Below are 24137 nucleotides of genomic sequence, written 5' to 3'. Positions count from 1 at the left end.
GGAGTAAATCACTGCCTGTAATCTGACAGGTCTACCTGTCATTGCTGCTGTGGGAAATAAAACACAATTTCTGGCCGGGGCTCACCTGCTCTTACAAAAGCAAAGACAGTGAGAAGCTGCAGGAGCCGGACAGATGGAGCTCTGGGCATAAAGTGTGGGGTATATAGTACCAGAGATCAAACGATCACGGGTTTAAGTCCACTAAGAGAATTAACGAATAAAGTAAAAAGTGGAAAAAAAGTTTTATATACGGTAGAATTCATCCCCCTTTTTTCCAGGTAACAATAACGAAATGTAAAACATAAATACAAAATAAAAAATAGTCCAATCTATCAAATTTTAAAATTAATTAACCCGATCAGAAAAACACTAAGGAGGAAAAAAATCAAGATCTCAATCTGCGCATACGCAGCCTCCGGCGGCCATGTTTCCGAAGCCCACCGCAGGGGAAGTAATGGGAAGGGGACTCCACTCAGCGCAGACATCTAATCTTTTCTTGTATAATTCATTTCTACGTTTAGTGCTAGTAAATAGCCCAAATATGATGATGATGATAATGACTGCCAGGAATACCTGTAGTGTTTGTCTGACATAATATATCTCCAAATTCCAGCACATGAATCCATAATTACTCTGTAATAGTAAAAAAAGACATAATCACACTTATAAAAGCAATATGATGTAGTGTTTTATCGCAGGATTTTGTAATGACCTGCTGTTTCACGCTGATAAAGTCCGGTAATACAGTCATTTGCTGTGTTAAGATAAATAAGGAATTACATTTATTTAAAAAGGCATATCTTACACTTTTATTTATTGAACTCTGGCATTTCTCTAACATAAAATATTCTTGGTCAAAAGTTCTATATGCAACATAAAATCAGAAAGACTTAAACCCAAAGACATAATTTAACACAAAGTACCTTAAAACTGTCCATGATTAATCGGCAATATATTTCATATCATTTAGTCATAAATCCATATCCATCATTAGACTAGAACCATGTTAGCTAATTGCATTTGCCTAATTTTTTATGAACAGCCTTGATTATAACATACATGGGGAAGCGTTTTGTAGAGTATGGTTAGACAGTGGCCATTATAACAATAAAATATTTACAATAAAAAAGAAATATATGTACCTCTTCTTTAATTAAACATTGGCTTTATCTAATAAAACGTATGCATGATGAATTGTAGTCCATGTTAAAAGAAAACTGTCAGCAATAAAAAGTATTTACCTGCAGTCATAGCAGTAAGTTGCAGGAAAATTACATTTTAAACATGTGGAGCAGTCTTATTGGTGTAGCTGCAGGGAAAAAGTGAAGTTATAATCTCCCTGCAACCACTTGCTACCAGTCATTGGGGCGGCACTGGGATCATGATCAGTCAGCACTTACTACTTATTTCTCCTTGACTGATGTCCTGCCCTATGCACATGCTACACAGCAGGATATCAGTCAAGGATCTGGGGGAGTGTTTACAGTGTGCTCACTGTGTAGTTGTGATGCTAGTCACTCACTATTCATGGATAAGCTGTGAGGCTGGATAGTCAAGAGGTCCAGGGTTAGTTACGAAGAGGGCTCATTATAAACAAGGGAGTAAGGCAAAAGCATAGTCAGGTCACAGTCCCAGGTGAGAATTCCAGGAAGTTAGCAGATAAAGACAAAAGGGCAAGGCAAACGGATGGTCAAAGGCAAGGTCCAAGGTCAGGCAACAAAGATCAAATACAGGAACACAGAATACAGTGCAAGCACACGCCACTTGAGCTAAGCTACAACTGGCACTAATTAGAGGCAGAGAGCCAGCTAAATAGCCAGATAATCACTCAAATAGGAGACACATGGAGGAAGCCCATGTCCTTGTCATAGGTTGGACGGCTGAACTGTCATTCACTGCTTCCAGGCACACCAATAGGCGGAATCGTGACAGTAGTAAGCAAAGACTGATCACAGCTCCTATGACTGAAAGCAAGCGGCTGCAGGGAGAAAATAACTTTCTGCACCAATAAGACTGCTACACTTGTTTAAAACGGTATCTACCTGTAGATTATTTCTATGGCTGCAGGTAAATACCGATTTTGATAGGTTCCTTCTAAAAAGTAGTGTCAAAGAGCAGGAGGACAATCTAGAGTGGGCACAGGAGTGTGCTCCTGGTATTTTTAAGTATAACCTTTTAATATTTATAACATTCATCCTTTGCAATACTTTATTATTCAAACCAGTGGATAGTTATGGTTAATGTTGCTGAGAAGGCCCGATTCATTATTGCATTTGCGCCTTTTTTTTGACTAGTTTCTTTTTGTTTTAACCTTTTTCTTGATTTGCACAAATTTCGTCTTTTAATTCGTGCCTGTTTTGAACTCTATTTTATTTGTGTTTGCCTCATTTTCTTTTTCATATTCGCCAATGTAGACCTTGTTTTTTGTTTTCCAAATGTTTAGAGCTGATTCATCAACTGCGACTTTTTAAAAAGCAGCAACAAATGTACTCCAGTCCCCTTTGGAATGATTTATTTTTGTGTGTCTGAGATATTTTGTACATTTTTTTTTTACATTTTAGCGGATCATGTGCCTGCTCTACAAAGGTGCAAAAAAATGGTTAAAGACAAAAATAAAGAGCATTTTTGAATCACAAAATTGACGAACCATATGTGCTATGTTGAAGAATGTGGTGCAACAAAATGGTAGCAAATCTCAGAAGACAAAAAGAGAAAACTTGACTTAAAAATGCAAATAATAAATCGGGCCCCTAGTGTTTAAATGCCATGTGAAATCCAAAAGTTCATATAATTCCAAAAGTAGAGAAAATCATTGCGGTGGGGACACAAAACTGGAGGTTTCCAGTCAGCTCTGTTAGCCAACCTAGAAAGGTCACTGGCAAGATTCTGCTTAAGGATATTATGGCTCCGGGTCTTTCAGACTACAGCTTTTTCCAGAATACAGCAGTGACCAGCAGATGATTGTCCTAGGAGGATCTAGCAATAGAGTTCAACACTGTTCACAAAGGAATACCGCACAAGACTTTCTGATATGTCAGTCCCACTACATAGAAGATTCTTGCAAAAACTAAGAAAGTATATATGTCAGTATTCTTTCTGGACTTCAATGATTTTCCTAAAATAAAAACAAAAAACATATACAAAATAAATAAATAATGCAACTATTTCTCGGTCATCATAATCCCCTCAAAACACATTATTTACAGTGGTGTGAAAAACTGTTTGCCCCCTTCCTGATTTCTTATTCTTTTGCATGTTTGTCACACTTAAATCTTTCAGATCACAAAACAAATTTAAATATTAGACAAAGATAACACAAGTAAACACAAAATGCAGTTTTTAAATGAAGGTCTTTGTTATTAAGGAAAAAAGAAATCCAAACCTACAGGGCCCTGTGTGAAAAAAGTGATTGCCCCCTAAACCTAATAACTGGTTGGGCCATCCTTAGCAGCAGCAACTGCAATCAAGAGTTTTGGATGACTGGCAATGAGACTTTTACAACGCTCTGTAGGAGCACTCATCTTTGCAAAATTGTTGTAATCCAGCTACATTGGAGGGTTTCTGAGCATGAACCGCCTATTTAAGGTCAGGCCACAGCATCTCAATCGGATTAAGGTCAGGACTTTGACTAGGCCAATCCAAAGTCTTAATTTTGTTTTTCTTAAGCCATTCAGAGGTGGACTTGCTGGTGTTTCTTGGATCATTGTCCTGCTGCATAACCCAAGTGCACTTCTGCTTGAGGTCACGAACAGATGACCAGATATTCTCCTTCAGGATTTTTTGGTAGACAGCAGAATTCATGGTTCTATTTACCATAGCAAGTCTTCCAGGTCCTGAAGCAGCAAAACAGCAACAGACCATCACACTACCACCACCATATTTTACTGTTGGTATGATGTTCCTTTTCTGAAATGCTATGTTACTTCTACGCCAAATGTAATGGGATATACACCTTCCAAAAAGTTAAACTTTTGTCTTGTCAGGCCACAGAGCATTCTCCCAAAAGTCTTGGCGATCATCAAGATGTTTTCTGGCAAAACTGAGACAAGCCTTTATGTTCTTTTTGCTCAGCAGTGATTTTCATCTTGGAACTCTGCCATGCATTCCATTTTTGCCCAGTCTCTTTCTTATGGTGGAGTCATGAACACTGACCTTAACTGAGGCAAGTGAGGCTTGCAGTTGTTTCAATGATGTTGTGGGGTCTTTTGTGACCTCTTGGATTAGTCATCGCTGCGCTCTTTGGGTGATTTTGGTCGGCCGGCCGGCCTCTCCTGGGAAGATTCAACACTGTTCCATGTTTTTGCCATTTGTGGATAATGACTCTCACTGTGCTTCGCTGAAGTCCCAAAGCTTTAGAGATGGCTTTATAACCTTTTCTAGACTGATAGATCCCAATTAGTTTGTTTCTCATTTGTTCCTGAATTTCTTTGGATCGCAGCATGATGTCTAGCTTTTGAGGATCTTTTGTTCTACTTCACTTTTCAGGCAGGTCATATTTAAGTGATTTCTTGATTGAAAACAAGTGTGGCAGTAATCAGGCCTGTGTGTGGCTAGGGAAATTGAACTCAGCTTCCCAAAGATGTGATAAACCACAGTTAATTTATGTTTTAAGGGGAAAGGGGGCAATCACTTTTTCATACAGGTTTGGTTTCCCTGTAGGTTTGGATTTCTTTTTACCTGAATAATAATGACCTTCATTTAAAAACTGCATTTTGTGTTTACTTGTGTTATCTTTGTCTAATATTTAAATTTGTTTTGTGATCTGAAACATTTAAATGTGACAAACATGCAAAAGAATAAGAAATCAGGAAGGGGGCAACACTTTTTCACACCACTGTATATAGGGCCCCAAAATGGTAGCAATTAAAACATCAGCTTACGAACCATAAGCCCTCACACGGTTCCATCAACATGCCATTATATTTGTCTTTAACATTTTTTCAGACACAGTTTCAAGGTTCCTATAACTGACACATTTTTATAGTTGCAACTCCATCATGTGCTACTCAGTTTAATACTGTCCCATTGTCTGTAGGGTTCTTGTAGCTCAAAGACCTTTTGGGAACTGCTGACCTATCCAAACTCCTTACTCATTGACATTTAATGCTGTAGTCCTCCTTTATTAAACCGTTCAGTAAAACTCATACCAAATGTGTGTCGGAAATATCTGTTTTGACTGAAGAGGAAGGGAAGGAGATGAAGAGCACCTTCTACTCTTCTGTGGTAAATGCTAGAGATTGTTTAATCCAGTCTAAATTTCTTAATAGGGTTTATTACACCTCTGACACTTAAAAAAATTGGTGCATCCTCATTTGATTTATGTTTTCGGAGCAAGGCAGTGGTAGAATCCTTTTTGCAATGTTTGGTTACGTCCCAGGATGGCACCCTTTTGGTCAGTGGTGAGTTCCTTAGAGTTCTGCCCCCTCTGCTGCGCTTGTTGGGAGTATTGAACGATCTTCTCACCAGAAAGGTGTTGGGTCACCATCATGGCATGGAAATCTATGGATCTCCCATCCCTTTGTCACTGTATTCAACTGGTAACTGAATATTTCCCAATGTACAAAGTCTTGTACATTAACAGCAAATTCGCCCATAAATTTGAAAAAGTGTCAAGCAGCTAGCTGGAGGCTATAGACACTGTTATAAAACGTACTGGTTAAATTTAGTGTTGTTAACTGGTTATTTGAGCTATGGGTACTCTCTATATACATATTGTCCTTTGGAGATAGTTGGGAAGGGGGTTTGGACAGTATGGATGTTGTGATTTTGTGATTGTTCCCATTGATGGAGCTCAGGTTTTTCTAATCTATATACCTATGTGATTGTTGACATCTATATTTCAATTATATAGCCTTGTGATTGCTTTTACCAAAGTTTATATAGTATACTAAACTACTATTTTTTGACTTATTGTAAAATCTGTGATGAACGTGAGCACATGCCAAACGGTTTAACACCTTTTTTTATTGTCATGTCTAAATGCCAAAAAAAGTTGATTACCTTAACTAAATGTTTATAAAAGTTTTAAAAGAAAGAATGTGTTATCCATTGTATATTTATTGTTATCTTAAATTTGGAATACCTCTTGTTTATGTGCTTTGTCTTGCTGATGGATACCATTAGCAGAACCTGAGTTTCCAGTCATCTAACAGAAATAAAAAAAAAAAAAAAAATACAATAATTCTGTTAATACAATAAAAAAGTATGAGCATTCAAAAAAGCTAATATGAACATCCATAAGACGGCAATAAATAATGAGAGAATAACCAGGAGTGTCATACAGCTTTATAAGGTTTTGAGCTGGCACAGTAAAAGTTTTAATTTCTGAAAATGTAAATTATACAAGTTATTTCCTAATCTATGATGAAGAAAATATGTTGGTTTAAAAACTATGATTCTGATACTTCTAGTTCATATCATGGTGGTAAAAAAAACAAAAGTGAATCTCCACATTGTTTAAAATCTTGTGATTGGAAAAGATGTGTTTCCAAAAAATGTCTTAGGGTTCCTGCCTGATCTGGAGCCTCCAGAAGTTAACAGTGTTACTCATACCACCTTGCCTTTGGAAAACATATGGGGCCAGATTCATCATTTGCTTTTTTTTAAGTCACTTTTCTTTTTTGTCTCGTGGTATTCATAGGCATTTTTTGCACCAAATTCTTCAAAATGGCTTGAATTTTGCACAAAGTCAAAACCTGCCTTTTTTATTGACTTTTTAGCGGAAAAAGTCACGTCTCATAAAATGTAGCAAAATTGACACTAAAATACCTGGTGTACATAAAATCACTCCAGGGTGGACTAGAATACATTAATGACAAATTTTGTGACTTACAGAAAAGTCGCAAATGATGAATCAGGCAAAAATATCTGGAAACCCAAAACCCCGCCAACAATGGCAAACACATATAAAGGAGTTTGTATGTTCTCCCCGTGTTTGCGTGTGTTTCCTCCGGGTTCTCCGGTTTCCTCCCACACTCCAAAGACATACTGATAGGGAACGTAGTATGTGAGCCCCAATGGGAACAGTGCCGATATTGTCTGTAAAGCGCTGTGGAATTAATGGCGCTATATAAGTGAGTAAATTAAATAAAATACATTGGACTTTAAAAAAGGTGGAAATTAAAAGAAAAATTAGGCACAAATGAAAAACAGGTGGAAAGAAATATACAAAAAAAAGGCACAAATGCAATAAAGAATCGCGCCGATAATGTAGTTATAGCTGTCTAAGCATGGCTGCATGTGCCGTGCCGTACTACTTCTGGGACGAAGTCGACGGGATCTCATTCATAGCAGTTCTGCAATCCAGTTGCCAAAAACAAAATATGCTTGTCGGTGGTAGGGTTAGGAAGCAGCAGTGTCCCTAAGCAACAAACTACAGTATTAAAATATACAAATGTAGCGCTGACACTGATAGCTTCCAGAGGCAGCTAAGAAATAAAGCAGCCCTGGGTAAAAACATTTTCTCTCGCTAATTGTGCGATTGTGAAGTTTTAGGCTTTGTTCGTATGATATTCAGAGCCTATATTTGGCCCCAAAATAGTATCACTTTGACCTTTATTAAGTAGGGGTGCCTTATTTTCAAGTATAGAATAATGGTAAACTGCAAAAAAAAACAATACAGTGAACAGTGTAATTTTATGATATAATGGAAGCCAATTGGCAACATACCTAACTGTATCTCTATACAATTTTATCTGAATAGAACTGATATGTAAATAAATTCTTAATGGGAACCTGTTACCTCCAGCAAGTGTGTACAGAGCAGGCTGTCAATCAAAGTACAGGGGCATGATTACAGTGTGTTCACCGCACCGCCCCGATTACTGGAAGCAAGTGGCTGCAGGAATCTTAAAACTTCATTTTTTCCCTGTAACCGCTGCTCCATCAGGCTTGCCAGACATTATTTAAATGCTATTTACCTGCAGATTACCACTATATTTGCAGATAAAGAGCATTTGGGGAAATGAGAGTTCCCCTTTAAATGCAACAAAGAGCCCCAGCGCTACACATCTTTAGACTTCTGTATTGTTAATTTATAATACAGTATGTAAATCCATTTAAATTGTCCTTTAAATATATTGAGACTTAGGCCCATCAAGACAGGAGATTTGGGAATGTGGGAACGTGTTGGGAGTCAGACATACCTGACATTCATTAAGAGGTGCACTCCTGTTAATGAATCATGAACGTCTAGTGAGTACAGTGCATCTCGCCACAAATCTTACTTCAGTCAGGAACTAGAGTAAGATTTGGGAGTAAGGTACGCCACAGCTCATCATCAATTAGACAAGCAGTGTCGTCATGCCCCTGCTGTTCCCCCGTTTCACCTCAGCTCTGGAAATTTGCGGGGACTGTAAGAAACTGGTGAGAAAACACCAAAAATTGCAAAATTTTGGTGCAACTCTGAGTTGCTCCCAAAATGTTGCAACTGTTCAGGAATTTACGGCAGAAGTACGGCAAAATTTCTTTAATGAATTATCACCTTAGTCTTTATATGCCTCACTTGTGTTTGGACCTAATATCTGGTTTTGTTTTCTTTGTTTTTTAAGAATTTTCAAGTAAAAATAATGGATAGTGATTGACTGCATGAGGTTATTGAATAATGTATATATATTTTTTTTCAAAATATTATGCAACTCTAACAATTCTAAGTGAGAAGGAAGATATAGAGTAATATCTTAGCATTAATATAATTGCCTCGAATGTTGACATGTGGTTGCTGCTGTACTAAAGTGAAAGACATTGGGGACCGAGTTAACCAACAGTCTGAGCATTTAGTTCTTTTTCGCACATTACATTTTTTATGTCTTTTTTCCCTGCATTTTTTTAGGTGCAGAAAAAAATATAGCATTTTATAGTAACAGTAAAATGGATGAGATTTCTAAAATTTCATTCCCGCGGTTTGTTTTTATGTTTTTTTTAAATGCAGCATATTTTTTCAGTGTTTTTACTTCAGTCTTTCCCCATTGAAATCAAAATGGGTTACAAGCAAAAAAAAAAAGAAACGTACTAAAAATGGATCAAAATGAAATTTCGGCTACTGTTTTCTAGCCATAGTCTGCGTTTTTTATGCCGAAAAAATTGCATAAATAGGTGTGTGCAAACATACCCTTAATACACTGATCTTCCTTTACTAGTGAACTCAAATAAGATTAAATTAGGTAAGGTTTACCTGAAACTTTTCAGCGCTGCTTCTCATGGCCTCCATTAACTTCTCCGTTTGTTGACCTTGATCAAGAGCTATTCGAAGAGCATCTTCAGTGCTGACTAAGCGATGCTGCAACCTTAGCACCTCTGATTCTGTAGCTGGATCTATTAATGAGTATCTTCTCTGATCTCCTCCCGACTTCTCTTTATCCTGATGTATAGAAATAAACTAGATTACAACATGGAACTATTGCATGAAACGTTAAAAAATCATTCCCTAGATAGGAAGTTATACTCCATCCAAAAGAGGATCCAGAGCCCCATTCTTTGGGATGCCCAGCAGTCGGATCCCCAGAATAGGGCTCTAGAACCTGGGAACTGAACATTGCAGAGTCCTCTCTTGAACTGACTAGAGGTGCGCATGTTTGACCTCCACTTCATTCATTGTCTATATGACATTACCTGTGTGACTGGGTCTTAGGTACCAGAACCCTATTTCCAGGATCATTTAAGTAGCGATCAGTGAGTTATTCCCTTTTCTTTGAATATGGGCTAACTTTCTATCTTGGGAATAGCCTTTTAAGATGTATTATTGATATTGTGGTTCATTTAATAGTAACAAATAAAATAAAATGTCAAAATGTATCATTTTTGTTTTTCTCACCAAAACCATCAACTTTTCTCTAAGTCCCTTGATTTCTTCTTTTAATTTCTGTTCTTTTGATCTCCAGTCTGCCTTATGTACCTCTCGGCTCAGGTCTTTCTCTGGTCCTGGTGAATGCCGATTGGCTTCAAGTAGCAAAGCTCTTAGTTCGTTTAGACTCCTGGTTTGTCAATGACAAGCAAAAAATTACAAGACTTTCAAAATACTATCATTTGGTGTATTTGCATATATAGCCAACAGTTTGTAAGTACACACTCCTTGCCTAGGAAACTGGCCACTTCTGACATGGCCAGTAACCTTCTCAATGACCTGTAAACTATAAGATTAATAAAACCTCCATTGTTAACAACAGAGAGGGGTTTTAATAAGAGGTAAATTTCAAAGTTGATTATTTTGTACAAATATTGTTTACAGATAAATCAATGAAGAATGTGTTATAGATATGTCTAGTGACCCATGAGAGTGAAATTGCACTCGGAATGTAATTCTGAGAATCTGATGTCATAGCCTGGTTTCACTTACCTCTCTTTCTTGAGTAATTCTTGACTGATCATGACAAGTTGACCTGATGCCTCATGGGACTTTCTGGAAAAAGCCTCCAGTTCCACCTCCAGTTTTTTATTGTCTTTTACTAATGAATCCACCTTCTTGTCCCCTGATTTACATTTGCTCTCAAGCGCTGTTGGTTATATGAAAATTTACTAAACAATATAATATCATTCAGCATTTACAGATATGTAATATACTATAAGGCTATGTGCCCACGATGCAGAAATGCTCCGGATTTTTCCTGAGCGTTTCTGCATCTCCTTGGCAGAAAAAAAAACGCATGCGGATTGTACATGTGTAGAAGCGTTTGTGAAGCGTTTTTAACATGCGATTTCGAATGCGGGTTATCAAGCGCTTTTCCAAGCGATTTTAGCATCACTTGGAAAAGTGCTTGACAACTTGGTCACACTATATAAATCCATGCAACCGGCATGGATTTATGTTTTGTGACCAAGTTCTGATGCTGCAAATGCAGCAACAATAGTAAAAAAAAGAATAAAAATGTTGAAAAATAAAAAAAAAATCCACTGCGTCCGGTGTCTTCAGCGGCTCGCAGTGGTCTAAAAAGGACCTTCCATTACATAATTTAGTCATGTGACAGGTCACGCGACCGTCGACGTCAGCGGTCGCGTGACCTGTCACATGACTAAATGACGTCATGGAAGGTCCTTTTACACCACAGCGAGCAGCCAAAGAGCCAGCAGTGCCGCTGGGAGCAGAGCGGGGGCCATCAGAAGGTAAGTATATGTTGTTTTTTTTATTTTAATTATTTTTTAACTACAGGTACTATGGTACCCGGGTCTGGAGGAGAGTCTCCTCTTCTCCAGACCCGGGTACCATCCGCGCATTGAATCGCATAATATCCGCATGTGTACGTGTAGTCATGCTGATGTTATGCGATTCAATGCAAGTCAATTTCACCGCAATTCCGCTAAATTAATGGTTGTGCTGCGGATTTTTCCACAATGTATATCCGCAGCGGAAATTTCCGCAGCATGTGCACAGCACATGTGGACTATCATTGGGAAACATGGCAGACAAATTAACAAGCGTTTTTAATGCGTTTTCGCGGCGGAAATGGTGCCGCGGAAACACATTAAATCCACATCGTGGGCACACAGCCTAATAACTATATGACAATAGAACGCTATCTATGGGCTGTCTTCGATGACTGTTAGCACACATCACCACTGTTTGTTTTGTTTTTTTACATAGTCTGTGTTAAAAATTAGCATTTTCACACTGGTCATTGGGCATTTTTAGAATCTAACAACACATGTACATTAGCCACAATGAACAGATTCTGTCTGACCTTATCTTTTGTATTGAAGCAGCTAATGAGCGTGTAAAAAGATCATTGTGAAGGGAAGGGGAGAAGGGTCAGCTATGACCTCAACTTTTGTGAATGGTGGATCTTGTGTTATCAGTTGTGTATAGAGGTGGCATCTGTCTATGTAATCCTAAAAACTCCTGTAAAAGCTTCCTCAAAGTACTGAAAGTATGAGTCTAAAATTGGCCAATGTGGAAATTGCAAGGTAACTAACTTTGTTCTTTTGAATAAAGATTATGATGTGAAAATGTTTTTTTTCTCTAAATTATATGTAACACAAAAAACTTAATTTAAACAATAAGTGACTTTTTGATGATGGCTTCCCTTTAAATGATGACTCAATTGCATATAAAATACATAGTGAAGCTATACAGTACATAAAAAGCAAAAGGAAATACTCAAAAGTGCTAGGTCTCTTGCATAGAAACCAAAGATATAAACTTACCATTTATTTGAGCCCTTAAAGATTCGATATGAACTGACATAGATGATACTTCTTTGTCTCTTTTACTAAGTTTGAGCTGCAGATCTAAATACAGAAAATGAAAATTTTAACCTACTAAGGTCTGCTACCTAGATAAATGTGCCTGGAAAATAAAAGACTACACATTTTTTGGCTGAATAAATATTGCATACTGCACATCTCAGCCTATCCAAAATTCCACAGCAGCTGCAAGCTGTGCCACATTCTGCCAAGTCTAGATTGTCACTGTCTATTAGTGTCGCTATACAAGTCCAGTGTCATTGAATTTGCCTACGGTCTTGTGTTTTGTGCACACATTTTTCGTGCCAAATAGTGTTTACATTATGCCTTCTAGAATTAAAAATGTGTATACGAAACTGCATTTCAGCTTATCCAAGCCAATAAAATGATTTTAGCAAGTGTAAAATGTTCTATATTTCAAGGTTTCCTGATAAACATAATAGAGGAAAAAAATGTAACCAGTCCCCCTATGGTGGTGGTCAAAAAGTGGATTACAGTTTACCTGTATATTGGAAAATTCTCCTGCAGTTTTACAGGATTAGCTCTAGGTGCTACTGTATATAGCCGAAGAGGCAACTGAACATTGTTGACTACATATGTATCTGCTAGCTACTGGATTTTGATGGCAAGAACAGTGTAGTCTTCATAGTTCTTCTTGCTGTCAGAAACTTGACAGATCAAGCAGAAGACAATTGGGTCGATCAGAATTAGTTGCGATGTGTTTGAAAGTTCATTTGTAATGGATATTATTGATCTGTTTAAAAGGACCTTTCCCCAAATTTTTTATGTTGAACTGGACACACGACGTAATAGTGGCTTCAGAGCAGAATCAAATGTTTTCGTTGTTTTAAATTTCAACTCTCTCTTGCACATATATTAGCAATCAAAGCATTTGGCACCTAATCAGTTAACTTTTTTAAGTCAAAGTGGGTGTTATCAAATATTTCTCTCTGGGGGCGTGTACTTTTTCTCCCTGTATGAGATCCCCAATCATAAGCAAGCAGCAACACAGCAGAAAAAAGAACACACCCCCACAATAGCTTAGGTTTAACTCATTAGGTGCCAAGTACTTTAATTGTAATTATCTCCGCAACAGAGGTGAAATAAAAAAATCAAAAATGTTTTATGTCACACGGCAGCCACTATCACATCATGTGTACAGTTCAACATGAAAAACATTGGTGAAAGGCCCTCTTTCAAGGAGTTCTCTGGACTAAGAAGCAAAGTCTGCAGTCACTCTATGTAACTGCAGAATTGTGATAGTGTGTGATGTCAACACTGTCACGATTCCCCTGTATTCTTCATGTGGGTGGGCAGTCAAGTGATCACACATATGCGATTTGCATACTTGCAGTCATGTGCTGAATACTCACCCTGCTTCTCTCATTATAAGAGAATCAATAAAAGTGCAGGAGTCTAGTTAGCACATCACCACTAGTATGCAAATTGAATACAAGGGGTCACCTGACCACCCACCTGCATGAAGAATACAGGGGAATTGTGACAGAATGCACATTGCACACTGTCACGATTTGGCAGACTGCAGGCATATAGGCATCAATTCATTAAGACTGGTGTTTCATATGCAAGTTTTAAAGAGGGGTGTGCAGGAATAAAATGTGCCTCACTAGAAATGGTACTCCAGTCAGTGACTGGAGTAACATTTCTGACGCAAGAAATACCAGTACTATTGCTGAATTTGATGGGCGGGCATAGCTACGCGCCATCCCGACTAACTCCTCACTAGCTCTGCCCATTTTGTCAGAGCTGCTTCAAACTGGTGTGAAAACTGAAGTTTTCAGCTTTCTGGCGTAAACACTTTTGATGTATTGGCCCTATAGAGTGACTGCACACTTTGTTTCTAAAACCAGACAACCCCTCTAAGGTAAAGTCATGGCAGTATTGTGAATACAGTCTCATGTTATAGATACTTGAGAGAACATTGCTAAGTAAGTGCCATTTGTGTAACAAAGACATTCATTCAGTGGGGAAAAAACACAGAATAGACAATATTTAAAACAAATTTAAGTGAAAAAATACCTTCAACTGTCTTTCTCATTTTTATTTTTTCTTCTGAAATATCATTTGTTTCAATCATCTGCAATTCAACAAAAAGACAAGTATGTTCAAATCAAATGAACTTCTATTTTTTCTCCTGGAGTTCAGCTTAACATTTTAATAACACAAACCATTTCAAATGTTCTGGTTTAATTTGACATTTTGGCCCAGATTCATCATTCATCACTTTTATTTTTTTAATCTTCTGGTATTCACTGAGGGGTTTTTTTGTGGCAAATTTTCCAAAATGGGGCACACAGTTCATGAATTTGGCGCAAAATCAAAAATGCTCTTTTTTTTGTCTTTAATCAGTTTTTGCCACATTCTAGCCCCAAATGTCATAAACCTTTGAAAAAGTTGCAAAGTTGAAAAATGCGCCAACCTTAAAACTCCGCCAGAAACCTTACTCCAGGCATAGACTGGAATGAAATGCGCCAAAAAAACGACATTTGGTAAAAGTCGCATTTCATTAATCTAAAACATTTGGATAAACAAGGTTGTAGAGGAAAACGAAAAAAAAAAACAATTAAAAAAGAAAAAACACCTTAAAAAGTGGATAAAAAACAAATAGAGAATAAGACAATAAATAATAAAGCCACTAATAACGAGCTAATTACTCCAGAAAAGTGAACAAATAGCAATGATGAATCGAGGTCTTCATGTTTAATGGCAGTTGCTGTTTACATTTGAGATATTACAGTTAGTATGCATAATGAAAAATAATTAGTTAAAGATCAATTTTATGTAGGCAAACATGTATGTCTAACTATAAATATAATTTTATCTGGTTGCCAACAGCAGACACTAGGAGGCTCTCAATAAAAACTGAAAGGGATGTAAGGGATTGAGCCTAAATACCTAAAAGATACATTGTGAAATTACATAGTTACAAAGTTACGTAGATTGGAAAAAGACCTAGGTTCATCAAGTTCTATAATAGTTTTTAAACCTAAAAACAATTTTTAGAATTGGAAATGTACCCACTGAGGTTCAATCCTTTACATCATTCGTGCTGGATTTGTAAGCATTATATAGCTAAACATGATTAATAGATAGACCATGGTACTCTAAAGTCCCCCCATATACAATAGATAGCTGTCTGCCAAAAGATTAGCAGATCATTCGGCTGACGGCTATATCCCCCCACTCTCTCATATACATGAACACTTGGCCTTGTGCGCCTGCGTTTTCTATAAGATAGTCATTGCCATAGTCATCTGGCAGCGGCTTACATCTTAGAGAACAGTGATTCAAAATCTGACTTGCTGGGTGGGTCCTTCTTTCTCCTGACATCATCTGTCAGGGAAGAGTCAGGAGGTCCCCATATACATTAGACAATTGGCCGATGCCACCAAGATCAATGTGTATGGGACCCTTTAGTTAACTCATTTTAATTTTTTACCATATCTCATCTTGATACATTTTATAATATAAATTACTTAACTAATGTTAATACTTGGTCTATGTAAAATTAGAAGAAAACCATAGTATCCTACATTAGGATTTTGTGAAGAGTGAAGAGCCTCTATGGACTGCAATTTGTTTTCTAAGACCAAAATTTTCTCCTGTAGTCTGTGGATCTCTTGATTATTCCTAGTGTCTGCTTTCTGGAGCATATCGTAGTCCTGCATTTTCTTTTCTGCAGTGGAAATCTGTTCTTTTAAGAAGGCAATGGCTTGTGTCTGGTCATTATATTCAGCTTGCAGTTGCTCTGCCTCTCGATATTTGTCCTTAATATCCTGAAGCTCTTTGAGGTGTTGATTGGTTTTTGATTCTAGCTGTGTCTTCCAGTTATTATTTCCTTCCTCAAGTTCATCTCTAATTTCCTGAAGTTTACTTTTGAGAGTTTCCCTCTCTTTGATATGCACTGCAATTTCGATCTCATTTTTAGCCTTCAGGTTTTCTATTTCAAGTTGATGTTCCATTTTTAAGCTTTCCACACTTGCTTTAAGCTCTACTATTTCTTTGTGTTGAGAGTCAGGACTGGTAACCAAGGAACCTTTCAAGTCTTCTAGAGATCTCTGATGGTCAGAAACTAAACTGTCCAATTTAGACTTCCAACTGTCCATCATTCCTATATTCTCTTTTGTGGCCTGCTCTAGCTTTTTCTTCAGCTCTCCAATCTCCTGGACATGCTTCTCATTTGAAGCCTTCAGTTTTTCAATGTCTTGCTGATATCTTTTCATCTTTTCTTCATACTTATCTCTTTGCAGACTACTCTCTTTCTGATGTTCCTTGCTAGCAGAGAGAAGCTGGTCTCGTAATCGCAAGGCCTCGGTTTGAAGCCCAATTTTATGTTCTGGTAAATCTGACTGACTAGAGTTTAGTAAGCAGTGCTGAAGGTCTTCAATCTCATTGCGTCGGAGGTTAAGCTCTTCTTCCAGCTGCTGAATCCTCGTCTGTTCTTCTACCGTTGTCTGCTGCAGGAATAAAAAATTAGAATAAATTGTTTTAACTTATGGTAGATATCCTAACAATTAAAATGTCTAACTGTTTATAGTAAAGCTATATATACTTTTAGACATCACATTTTAGAGATTTATTTTACACCAAGGTTTAATGTTTTACTTAAGATTATAAATGTTTTAATTAGTTTTCCTGTCTAATATTTTACACATATAGTAGTTTTATGAAACATAGCCGACTATTACACAATATTAATTATATTCCAAAGGACAATATGCCCTGGTGTAAAAAGAGATCAACATGGCATAAAGCTTAGGTGTTAGAAGGTGTTTGTTAAGAAATGAAGAATATAATCAGTGATCTGAAGTGAATGGCAATTTAAATATAAGCTAGATCTTGACAGAAAGTAGAAAAATATAGAATCCCACAAGTTTCAGTTTTCTCATGAAATGGAGTATATATACCCAAATGACAATACTCCATTTTTTTGTAGGCTTGTACTTTATTGGGCATGCCCCTAACCATTATGGTACAAATATATTACCATGGATTTCGGTGTTTTTGATTGAATTTTTTCATAAAATGTAGATTTTTCCACCAAGACTTTACATAAAGTGGATGGGGTAAGTACCTGGGTATTGCACTTTAGGTTCCATCTCATTTTGAATCAGACACCATTCTAAAATTGTCAATTTCTACAAGTACCCAAGATACTAACATGCCTAAAAAAATTTGAAGTTGAAACCAAGGTAATTTATTAAATCAATGGGATTACTCAACCCTACTCTGACAGCATTCTATATACCGTAATTAATATTTATGTCTAGGGGGAGATGCAAGCTAGTGATGCTATGAAAGAAATCAATGATCTATCTTACTAACATTATTTCCTCAATTCCTGCCTATACCCTTTAAAGCAGAAAACTAAAAGTCAAAGCTAAAGGTCAACAACTTGTAGAAGTATTTTCCATATGATATAATTGATAAAAATCAGAATATAAATCCTTCTAGAAAAATCTGTTGGAACCTGCTGGTACATCTTATTGCCAATATCATTACAGTGAACCAGTCCCCAGGTTTGTTAAGAACATCACCTTTCAGTCCTGATACACAGCATTCTAATATGCTGTATATATGCCCCCAATCCGGCCTGTAACAAAATAAAAACACCTTTTATTATACTCATCCAAGGGGCGGTCAGGTCCGATGGGCGTCGTGGGTCTTTGGTCCGGCACCTCCTCTCTTCTTTCAGTGCCGTCCTCCTGTGCTTCGTGTGGATGACGCATCCTACGTCATCTACACAGTGCCCCTCAGCATTGTGCTCCTGGGCAGGGCAGAGCAAAATACGGCAGTGCGCATGTGCCGGGTCTCTTTGACCTTTCCCGGCACATGCGCACAGCAGTATTTTGCTCTGCCCTCGACAGGGCATAGAAGTACTTCTGCGCAGGAACGCGATGCCAGGGACATGTCATCCACACGAAGCACAGAAGGAGGATGGCACCGAAAGAAGAAGGAAAGCACTAGACCAAGACAGGGACGCCCGTCGGACCAGACCGCGCCGTAAGTGAGTATAATAAAAGGTGTTTTTCTTTTGTTGCAGGCTGGATTGGGGGCATATACAGTTATATGAAAAAGTTTGGGCACCCCTATTAATCTTAAGCTTAATGTTTTATAAAAATTGGTGTTTTTGCAACAGCTATTTCAGTTTGATATATGTAATAACTGTTGGACACAGTAATGTTTCTGCCTTGAAATGAGGTTTATTGTACTAACAGAAAATGTGCAATCTGCATTCAAACAAAATTTGACAGGTGCATAAGTATGGGCACCTCACCAGAAAAGTGACATTAATATTTAGTAGATCCTCCTTTTGCAAAAATAACAGCCTCTAGTGGCTTCCTGTAGCTTTTAATGATTTCCTGGATCCTGGATGAGGGTATTTTTGACCATTCCTCTTTACAAAACAATTCCAGTTCAGTTAAGTTTGATGGTCGCCGAGCATGGACAGCCCTCTTCAAATGATCCCACAGATGTTCAATGATATTCAGGTCTGGGGACTGGGATGGCCATTCCAGAACATTGTAATTGTTCCTCTGCATGAATGCCTGAGTAGATTTGGAGCGGTGTTTTGGATCATTGTCTTGCTGAAAGATCCATCCCCTGCGTAACTTCAACTTTGTCACTGATTCTTGAACATTATTATCAAGAATCTGCTGATACTGAGTGGAATCCACGCGTCCCTCAACTTTAACAAGATTCCCGGTGCCGGCATTGGCCACACAGCCCCAAAGCATGATGGAACCTCCACCAAATTTTACTGTGGGTAGCAAGTGTTTTTCTTGGAATGCTGTGTTTTTTTGCCGCCATGCATAACGCCTTTTTGTATGACCAAACAACTTAATCTTGGTTTCATCAGTCCACAGGACCTTCTTCCAAAAAGAAATTGGCTTCTCCAAATGTGCTTTTGCATACCTCAGCCGACTCTGTTTGTGGAGTGCTTGCAGAAACGGCTTCTTTCGCATCACTCTCCCATACAGCTTCTCCTTGTGCAAAGTGCGTTGTATAGTTGACCGATGCACAGTGACACCATCTGCAGCAAGTTGATGCTGCAGCTCTCTGGAGGTGGTCTGAGGATTGTCCTTGACTGACCTCACCATTCTTCTTCTCTGCCTTTCTGATGTTTTTCTTGGCCTGCCACTTCTGGCCTTAACAAGAACTGTCCCTGTGTTCTTCCATTTCCTTACTATGTTCCTCACAGTGGAAACTGACAGGTTAAATCTCTGAGACAGCTTTTTGTATCCTTCCCCTGAACAACTATGTTGAATAATCTTTGTTTTCAAATCATTTGACAGTTGTTTTGAGGAGCCCATGATGCCACTCTTCAGAGGAGATTCAAACAGTAGAACAACTTGCAAGTGGCCACTTTAAGTAGCTTTTCTCATGATTGCATACACCTGGCTATGAAGTTCAAAGCTCAATGAGGTTACAAAACCAAAAAAAGTGCTTTAGTAAGTCATTAAAAAGTAGGTAGGAGTATTTAAAACAAGAAAATGATAAGGGTGCCCATACTTATGCACCTGTCAAATTTTATTTGAATGCAGATTGCACATTTTCTGTTAGTACAATAAACCTCATTTCAAGGCAGAAACATTACTGTGTCCAACAGTTATTACATATATCAAACTGAAATAGCTGTTGCAAAAATACCAATTTTTATAAAACATTAAGCTTAAGATTAATAGGGGTGCCCAAACTTTTTCATATAACTGTATACAGCATACTAGAATGCTGTATATCAGGGCTGAAAGGTGGTGGTCTTATTTCATATGGGACAAACCTGCTGACAGGTTCCCTTTAGAAGCTGAACTTATGGCAGTATGAACTGCACTATTCTCTAACTACAGTGTGCATAAATCAAAAATTTGAAAATTTACAATTAAGTCAAATCACGAGAATATACACAAAAGCAATCTTCAGTCATATAGAATGACTACAGAAATTTAAGTGGTGCCCAGAAAACCCTTGAAACTGAACCTGCTAGATTACCAATTAGTATAGTGTTACTGAATTATTATAGTATAACACAGGGATATAACGTTTAACCCATAAACAATTTGGTATCTAATAATCTTCTTATGATCCATTATTCTTATCTGCTAACTTGATTTTTTTTAATGAACTTTTGTGGCTTAACCACTTAGGATATTACCTCCAAAGAATATCCTAATATGTGACTTTTATAGGAACCTACAGGTATAGGTTTTGTGCTGGTTTATCAATAATGTGTTAAATGAGGGTAAGCAACATAGATTTGCAAAGTTCTGTTGAGTAACCATCGATGAACTATTAGGGATTATGCATGTGGTAAAGCCATATATAAAGGCTAACAGAGTTGGACAAGGGCCATTAAGCTCCCTAGTATGGTGGCCTTGTTGGTCCCTAGTACAGAACAGAAAAACCTACAGGGTTTCTGAGCCTTCATTTCTTAATTGATCTGATATGGACAGATGGAATTGATCTGGTCTGACCAGAACTGTTATTACATCACATCAATTAGTCACATCATTGTGAGAGCTTTGTCGGCTTACAACCCTGCCCGGTTGATAGGATGACATCCCGTTTCAAGGCAGACTACAGTGCTATATGTAACACATATAAACAAAAAAATGTGAGGCTTGACATGTCACGCTCCGCAAGGAGAAACGTTACCACTTGGATCCCAGTCAGATGTCTCTCACCCAGCCAAACCAGATCTCACACTTTGCACTGACGAGGGGCAACACCCTGAAACATTGTGTCTGCAAATTGAGATTCCTAGTTTGGCTGTTATCCTAAGTCATGTGGCAAGGCTCGTTAGAGGGTCGATATTGACTTTTAGGATTGTTACTTCCTATAGGTGGCACTAGAGTTCTAGTCCGCTTCCTCTCTGAAGAGACAATTTGCATATTTCCCAGAGGAGCATTGTAAGGCTCAAGTCTCCTCACCTTGGCATGTCATGCTTGACATGTCACTCTCCGAAAGAAGAAACTTTACCTCATATAAACAAAAGAAACAGCTACCACCTTATTTGGTGGACATTATTGATTATTTCCCGCTCCACAAGACCTATAAGAGGAGGGGCATGGATCGAGTTAACAAAGGGTACAAGTCTAATTGCGGAAAAACCCCTTTAAAATGTCACAGTATCCAACTCAGAAAAAAAATTGAAACCTGATGGAGCCATTACAAATAAAAGGGATAAACGTTCTTAACAGAATATCATGAATCCTTCAACAGGAGAGTAAAAGATCTATTATATCTGTTATGGATCCTTTAAAAAATTGTATCAGAGACCAGTGTGATCAAAGCATTAGGAAAAGCATTTCCAATAGGGCCCCAAATAAACTACACTTCTGCCACCATCTTTAATAATATTGGAGACTGTCAAGCATTGTTGGATTTTATTAACCTGTAATAGAATTTACGCTCAACTGAGCTGGGTTAGATGAGAATATGTTACTGTGTTATCATAACGATGCAGATTATGATGAGCGAGGGTGAATTCCAAACAAATACCTTTGTGATTTAATTGGTATTAATGCAGTAAAGGAAAAAATGTAAAAATGCTGAGGCAAAATCCCAATGATTCCATGTGCTTCGTAACAAACTAAAAGCAGTAGTACTGGGTATATTAGCCTGTGCGTTAACTCAAATATATGCAGCATTTGGTATTACGCCAAATGTTTATATTTGTTCTCTGATATATGTATGTAAGATTTTACAACAGTTTAAAAAATACAAAAAAAGGTAACTCGATAGAAATGAATAAATTAAAAGACTACTGCTTTAAGTCTGAAAATAGTCGGCAAATAATAATTTATTTAGGGTGCAAAAAAGTGAATGCAAAAATAAAATGTTTCTAAGCCAAATATGGGTAGAAACATGTGAAGCAAAAAAAAACAAAACAGTCAGGCCAAGGGGGTGTAAATGAAGCTGACAAGCACACTGGACTTCAGGCATGGGTCACTGATTCCATTTTACTGTACCCTCTTGTCCTCTAATTCTTTGAGAAGCTTTGCAGTTTTTGCCTTCTCAAACAGTAGATTCTGCTCGAGCTCCCGAATTCGGGCATGCTCCAACTGCGTCTGTGTCTGCACACACGGGATAGGAAAGAAAGAGAGCAGGAGTGAAAAGTTGCAGCATCATCCAACATCTACAAGAAAGGATATTGTTGACAGGCTAAAGACTCAGCTGTAAAGTAACTGCTGGCAACTTACATTGGTAAAGAACCAGATGCAATTATTGTTCATTTCAGTGCAAGCAGTGCTGTTTATGAAGAACTCACTTTCCTAGCTGAATTGGATAGAAACTAACTAGTTGTATACAGTGGCTTGCAAAAGTATTCATCCCCTTGACATTTTCAGTGTTTTACTACCTCACAACTTGGAATTTCACAGTTTTTTTTGAGGGTTTGTACCAATTCATGTAAAGAACGTGCCTGCAACTGTGAATATTTGATTTTCTTTTTATTGTGACGCAAACAACAAATAGGACAAAATGACTGAAAACTTCAATGTACATACACATTAACCCCTCTAAAGTCAGTACTTTGTAGAGCCTCCTTTTGCGGCAATTACAGTTGCAAGTTGCTTTGGATAAGTCTCTATGAGCTTTCCACATCTTGCCATTGGGATTTATTCCCATTCCTAAAAGCAAAACTGCTCTAGCTCCTTCAAGTTAGATGGTTTCCTCCGGTGAACAGGATTTTTTCAAGTTTAACCACAGATTCTCAATTGGATTAAGGTCTGCACTTTGACTAGGCCACTCCAAAACATTTACACATTTCCCCTTAAACCATTCGAGTGTTGCTTTAGCAGTATGCTTTGGGTCATTGTTTTGTTGAAAGGTGAACCTCCGTCCCAATCTCAAATCACTGACAGACTGAAACAGGTTTTGCTCAAGGATATCCCTGTATTTCACACCATCCATCTTCCGATTGACTCGGACCATCTTTCCCTCGACTTGGACTATTTTCCCGACCCTGCTGCCGAAAAACATCCCCACAGCATGATGCTGCCACCACCATGTTTCACTGTGGGGATGGTGTTCTTGGGGTAATGAGCTGTGTTGGTTTGGTGCCAGATATAGCGTTTACCTTGGTGGTGAAAAAGTTCAATTTTGGTCTCATCTGACCACAGCACCTTCCTCCATACATTTGGGGAGTCTCCCACATGTCTTTTGGCAAACGCAAAATGAGCCTTATAATTTTTGTGTGTAAGTAAAGGCTTTTTTCTGCCCATTCTTTCTTAAGGGCCACCTCTATGAAGTGTACGGTTTATTGTTGTTGTATGGACAGATACCCAGTCTCTGCCTGGGAACTCTGCAGCTCCTTCAGAGTTACCTTTGGTCTCTGTGCTGCCTCTGTGATTAATTCCCTCCTCGTTCGGGCTCAGAGTTTTTGTTTGCAGCCCTCTCTTAGCAGGTTTGTTGTGGTACCATGTACTTTCCATTTGATGATAATGGATTGTACTTCCCAACAACTTTGTCCCTGACTTGTTTAGAGATCTCTTTGGTCTTCACAGTGTTGTTTGGTTAGTGGTGCCTCTTGTTTAATGGTGTTGCAGCCTCTGTGGGCTTTCAGAAAAGATGTGTATATACTGACAGACCATGTGACACTTAGATTGCACACGGGTGGACTTCCTTTCACTAAGACTGTGACTAATGAAGGTAATGATTACACCAGAAATTTTTAGGGGCTTCATAAGAAAAAGGGGTGAATGCATATGCACATGCCAATTTTTAGTTATTTGATCCCATTAATTTCATTTATGCCTATATTTTTCTTACTTCACTTCACTAACTTAGATTATTTATTGCTGATGCATCATGCATAAATCAGATTGCAAAAATATTTAAACACAGGTTGTAATGTAACAAAATAGGCAAAAGCCAAGGGGTGTGAATACTTTCGCAAGTCACTCTATGGGAGTATTAAAGTGGTTGTCCACTAATTTTATGTT

At 37.9% G+C, this 24137-nt stretch overlaps 1 protein-coding gene across 4 annotated transcripts in view; it reads right to left on the bottom strand.

Moving 5' to 3' along the window:
- Positions 1-719: 719 nt before the first annotated feature.
- The window catches only part of CLIP2 (CAP-Gly domain containing linker protein 2), a 132305-nt gene continuing 108887 nt past the window's right edge, over positions 720-24137 (bottom strand). For 2 of the 4 annotated variants that reach the window (XM_073665162.1, XM_073665163.1), the window contains exons 9-17: positions 22164-22268; positions 15729-16652; positions 14215-14272; positions 12136-12219; positions 10334-10490; positions 9812-9971; positions 9173-9358; positions 6083-6145; positions 720-3115 (exon numbers count right to left, since the gene is read on the bottom strand). In XM_073665162.1, the coding sequence (XP_073521263.1) occupies positions 3104-3115; positions 6083-6145; positions 9173-9358; positions 9812-9971; positions 10334-10490; positions 12136-12219; positions 14215-14272; positions 15729-16652; positions 22164-22268 (1749 nt within the window). In that variant the 3' untranslated portion in view covers positions 720-3103. The remainder of the gene's footprint in view (positions 3116-6082; positions 6146-9172; positions 9359-9811; positions 9972-10333; positions 10491-12135; positions 12220-14214; positions 14273-15728; positions 16653-22163; positions 22269-24137) is intronic. The other 2 variants (XM_073665161.1, XM_073665164.1) reach the window with 2 other exon arrangements.

The sequence above is a fragment of the Phyllobates terribilis genome, unplaced genomic scaffold (genome assembly GCF_046119375.1).
Source record: "Phyllobates terribilis strain yellow unplaced genomic scaffold, ASM4611937v1 Scaffold_2__4_contigs__length_985480577, whole genome shotgun sequence".
Taxonomy (NCBI): domain Eukaryota; kingdom Metazoa; phylum Chordata; class Amphibia; order Anura; family Dendrobatidae; genus Phyllobates; species Phyllobates terribilis.
The sequence above is the reverse complement of the archived record's forward strand: the minus strand, read 5'-3'. Positions and strand labels throughout refer to the sequence as shown.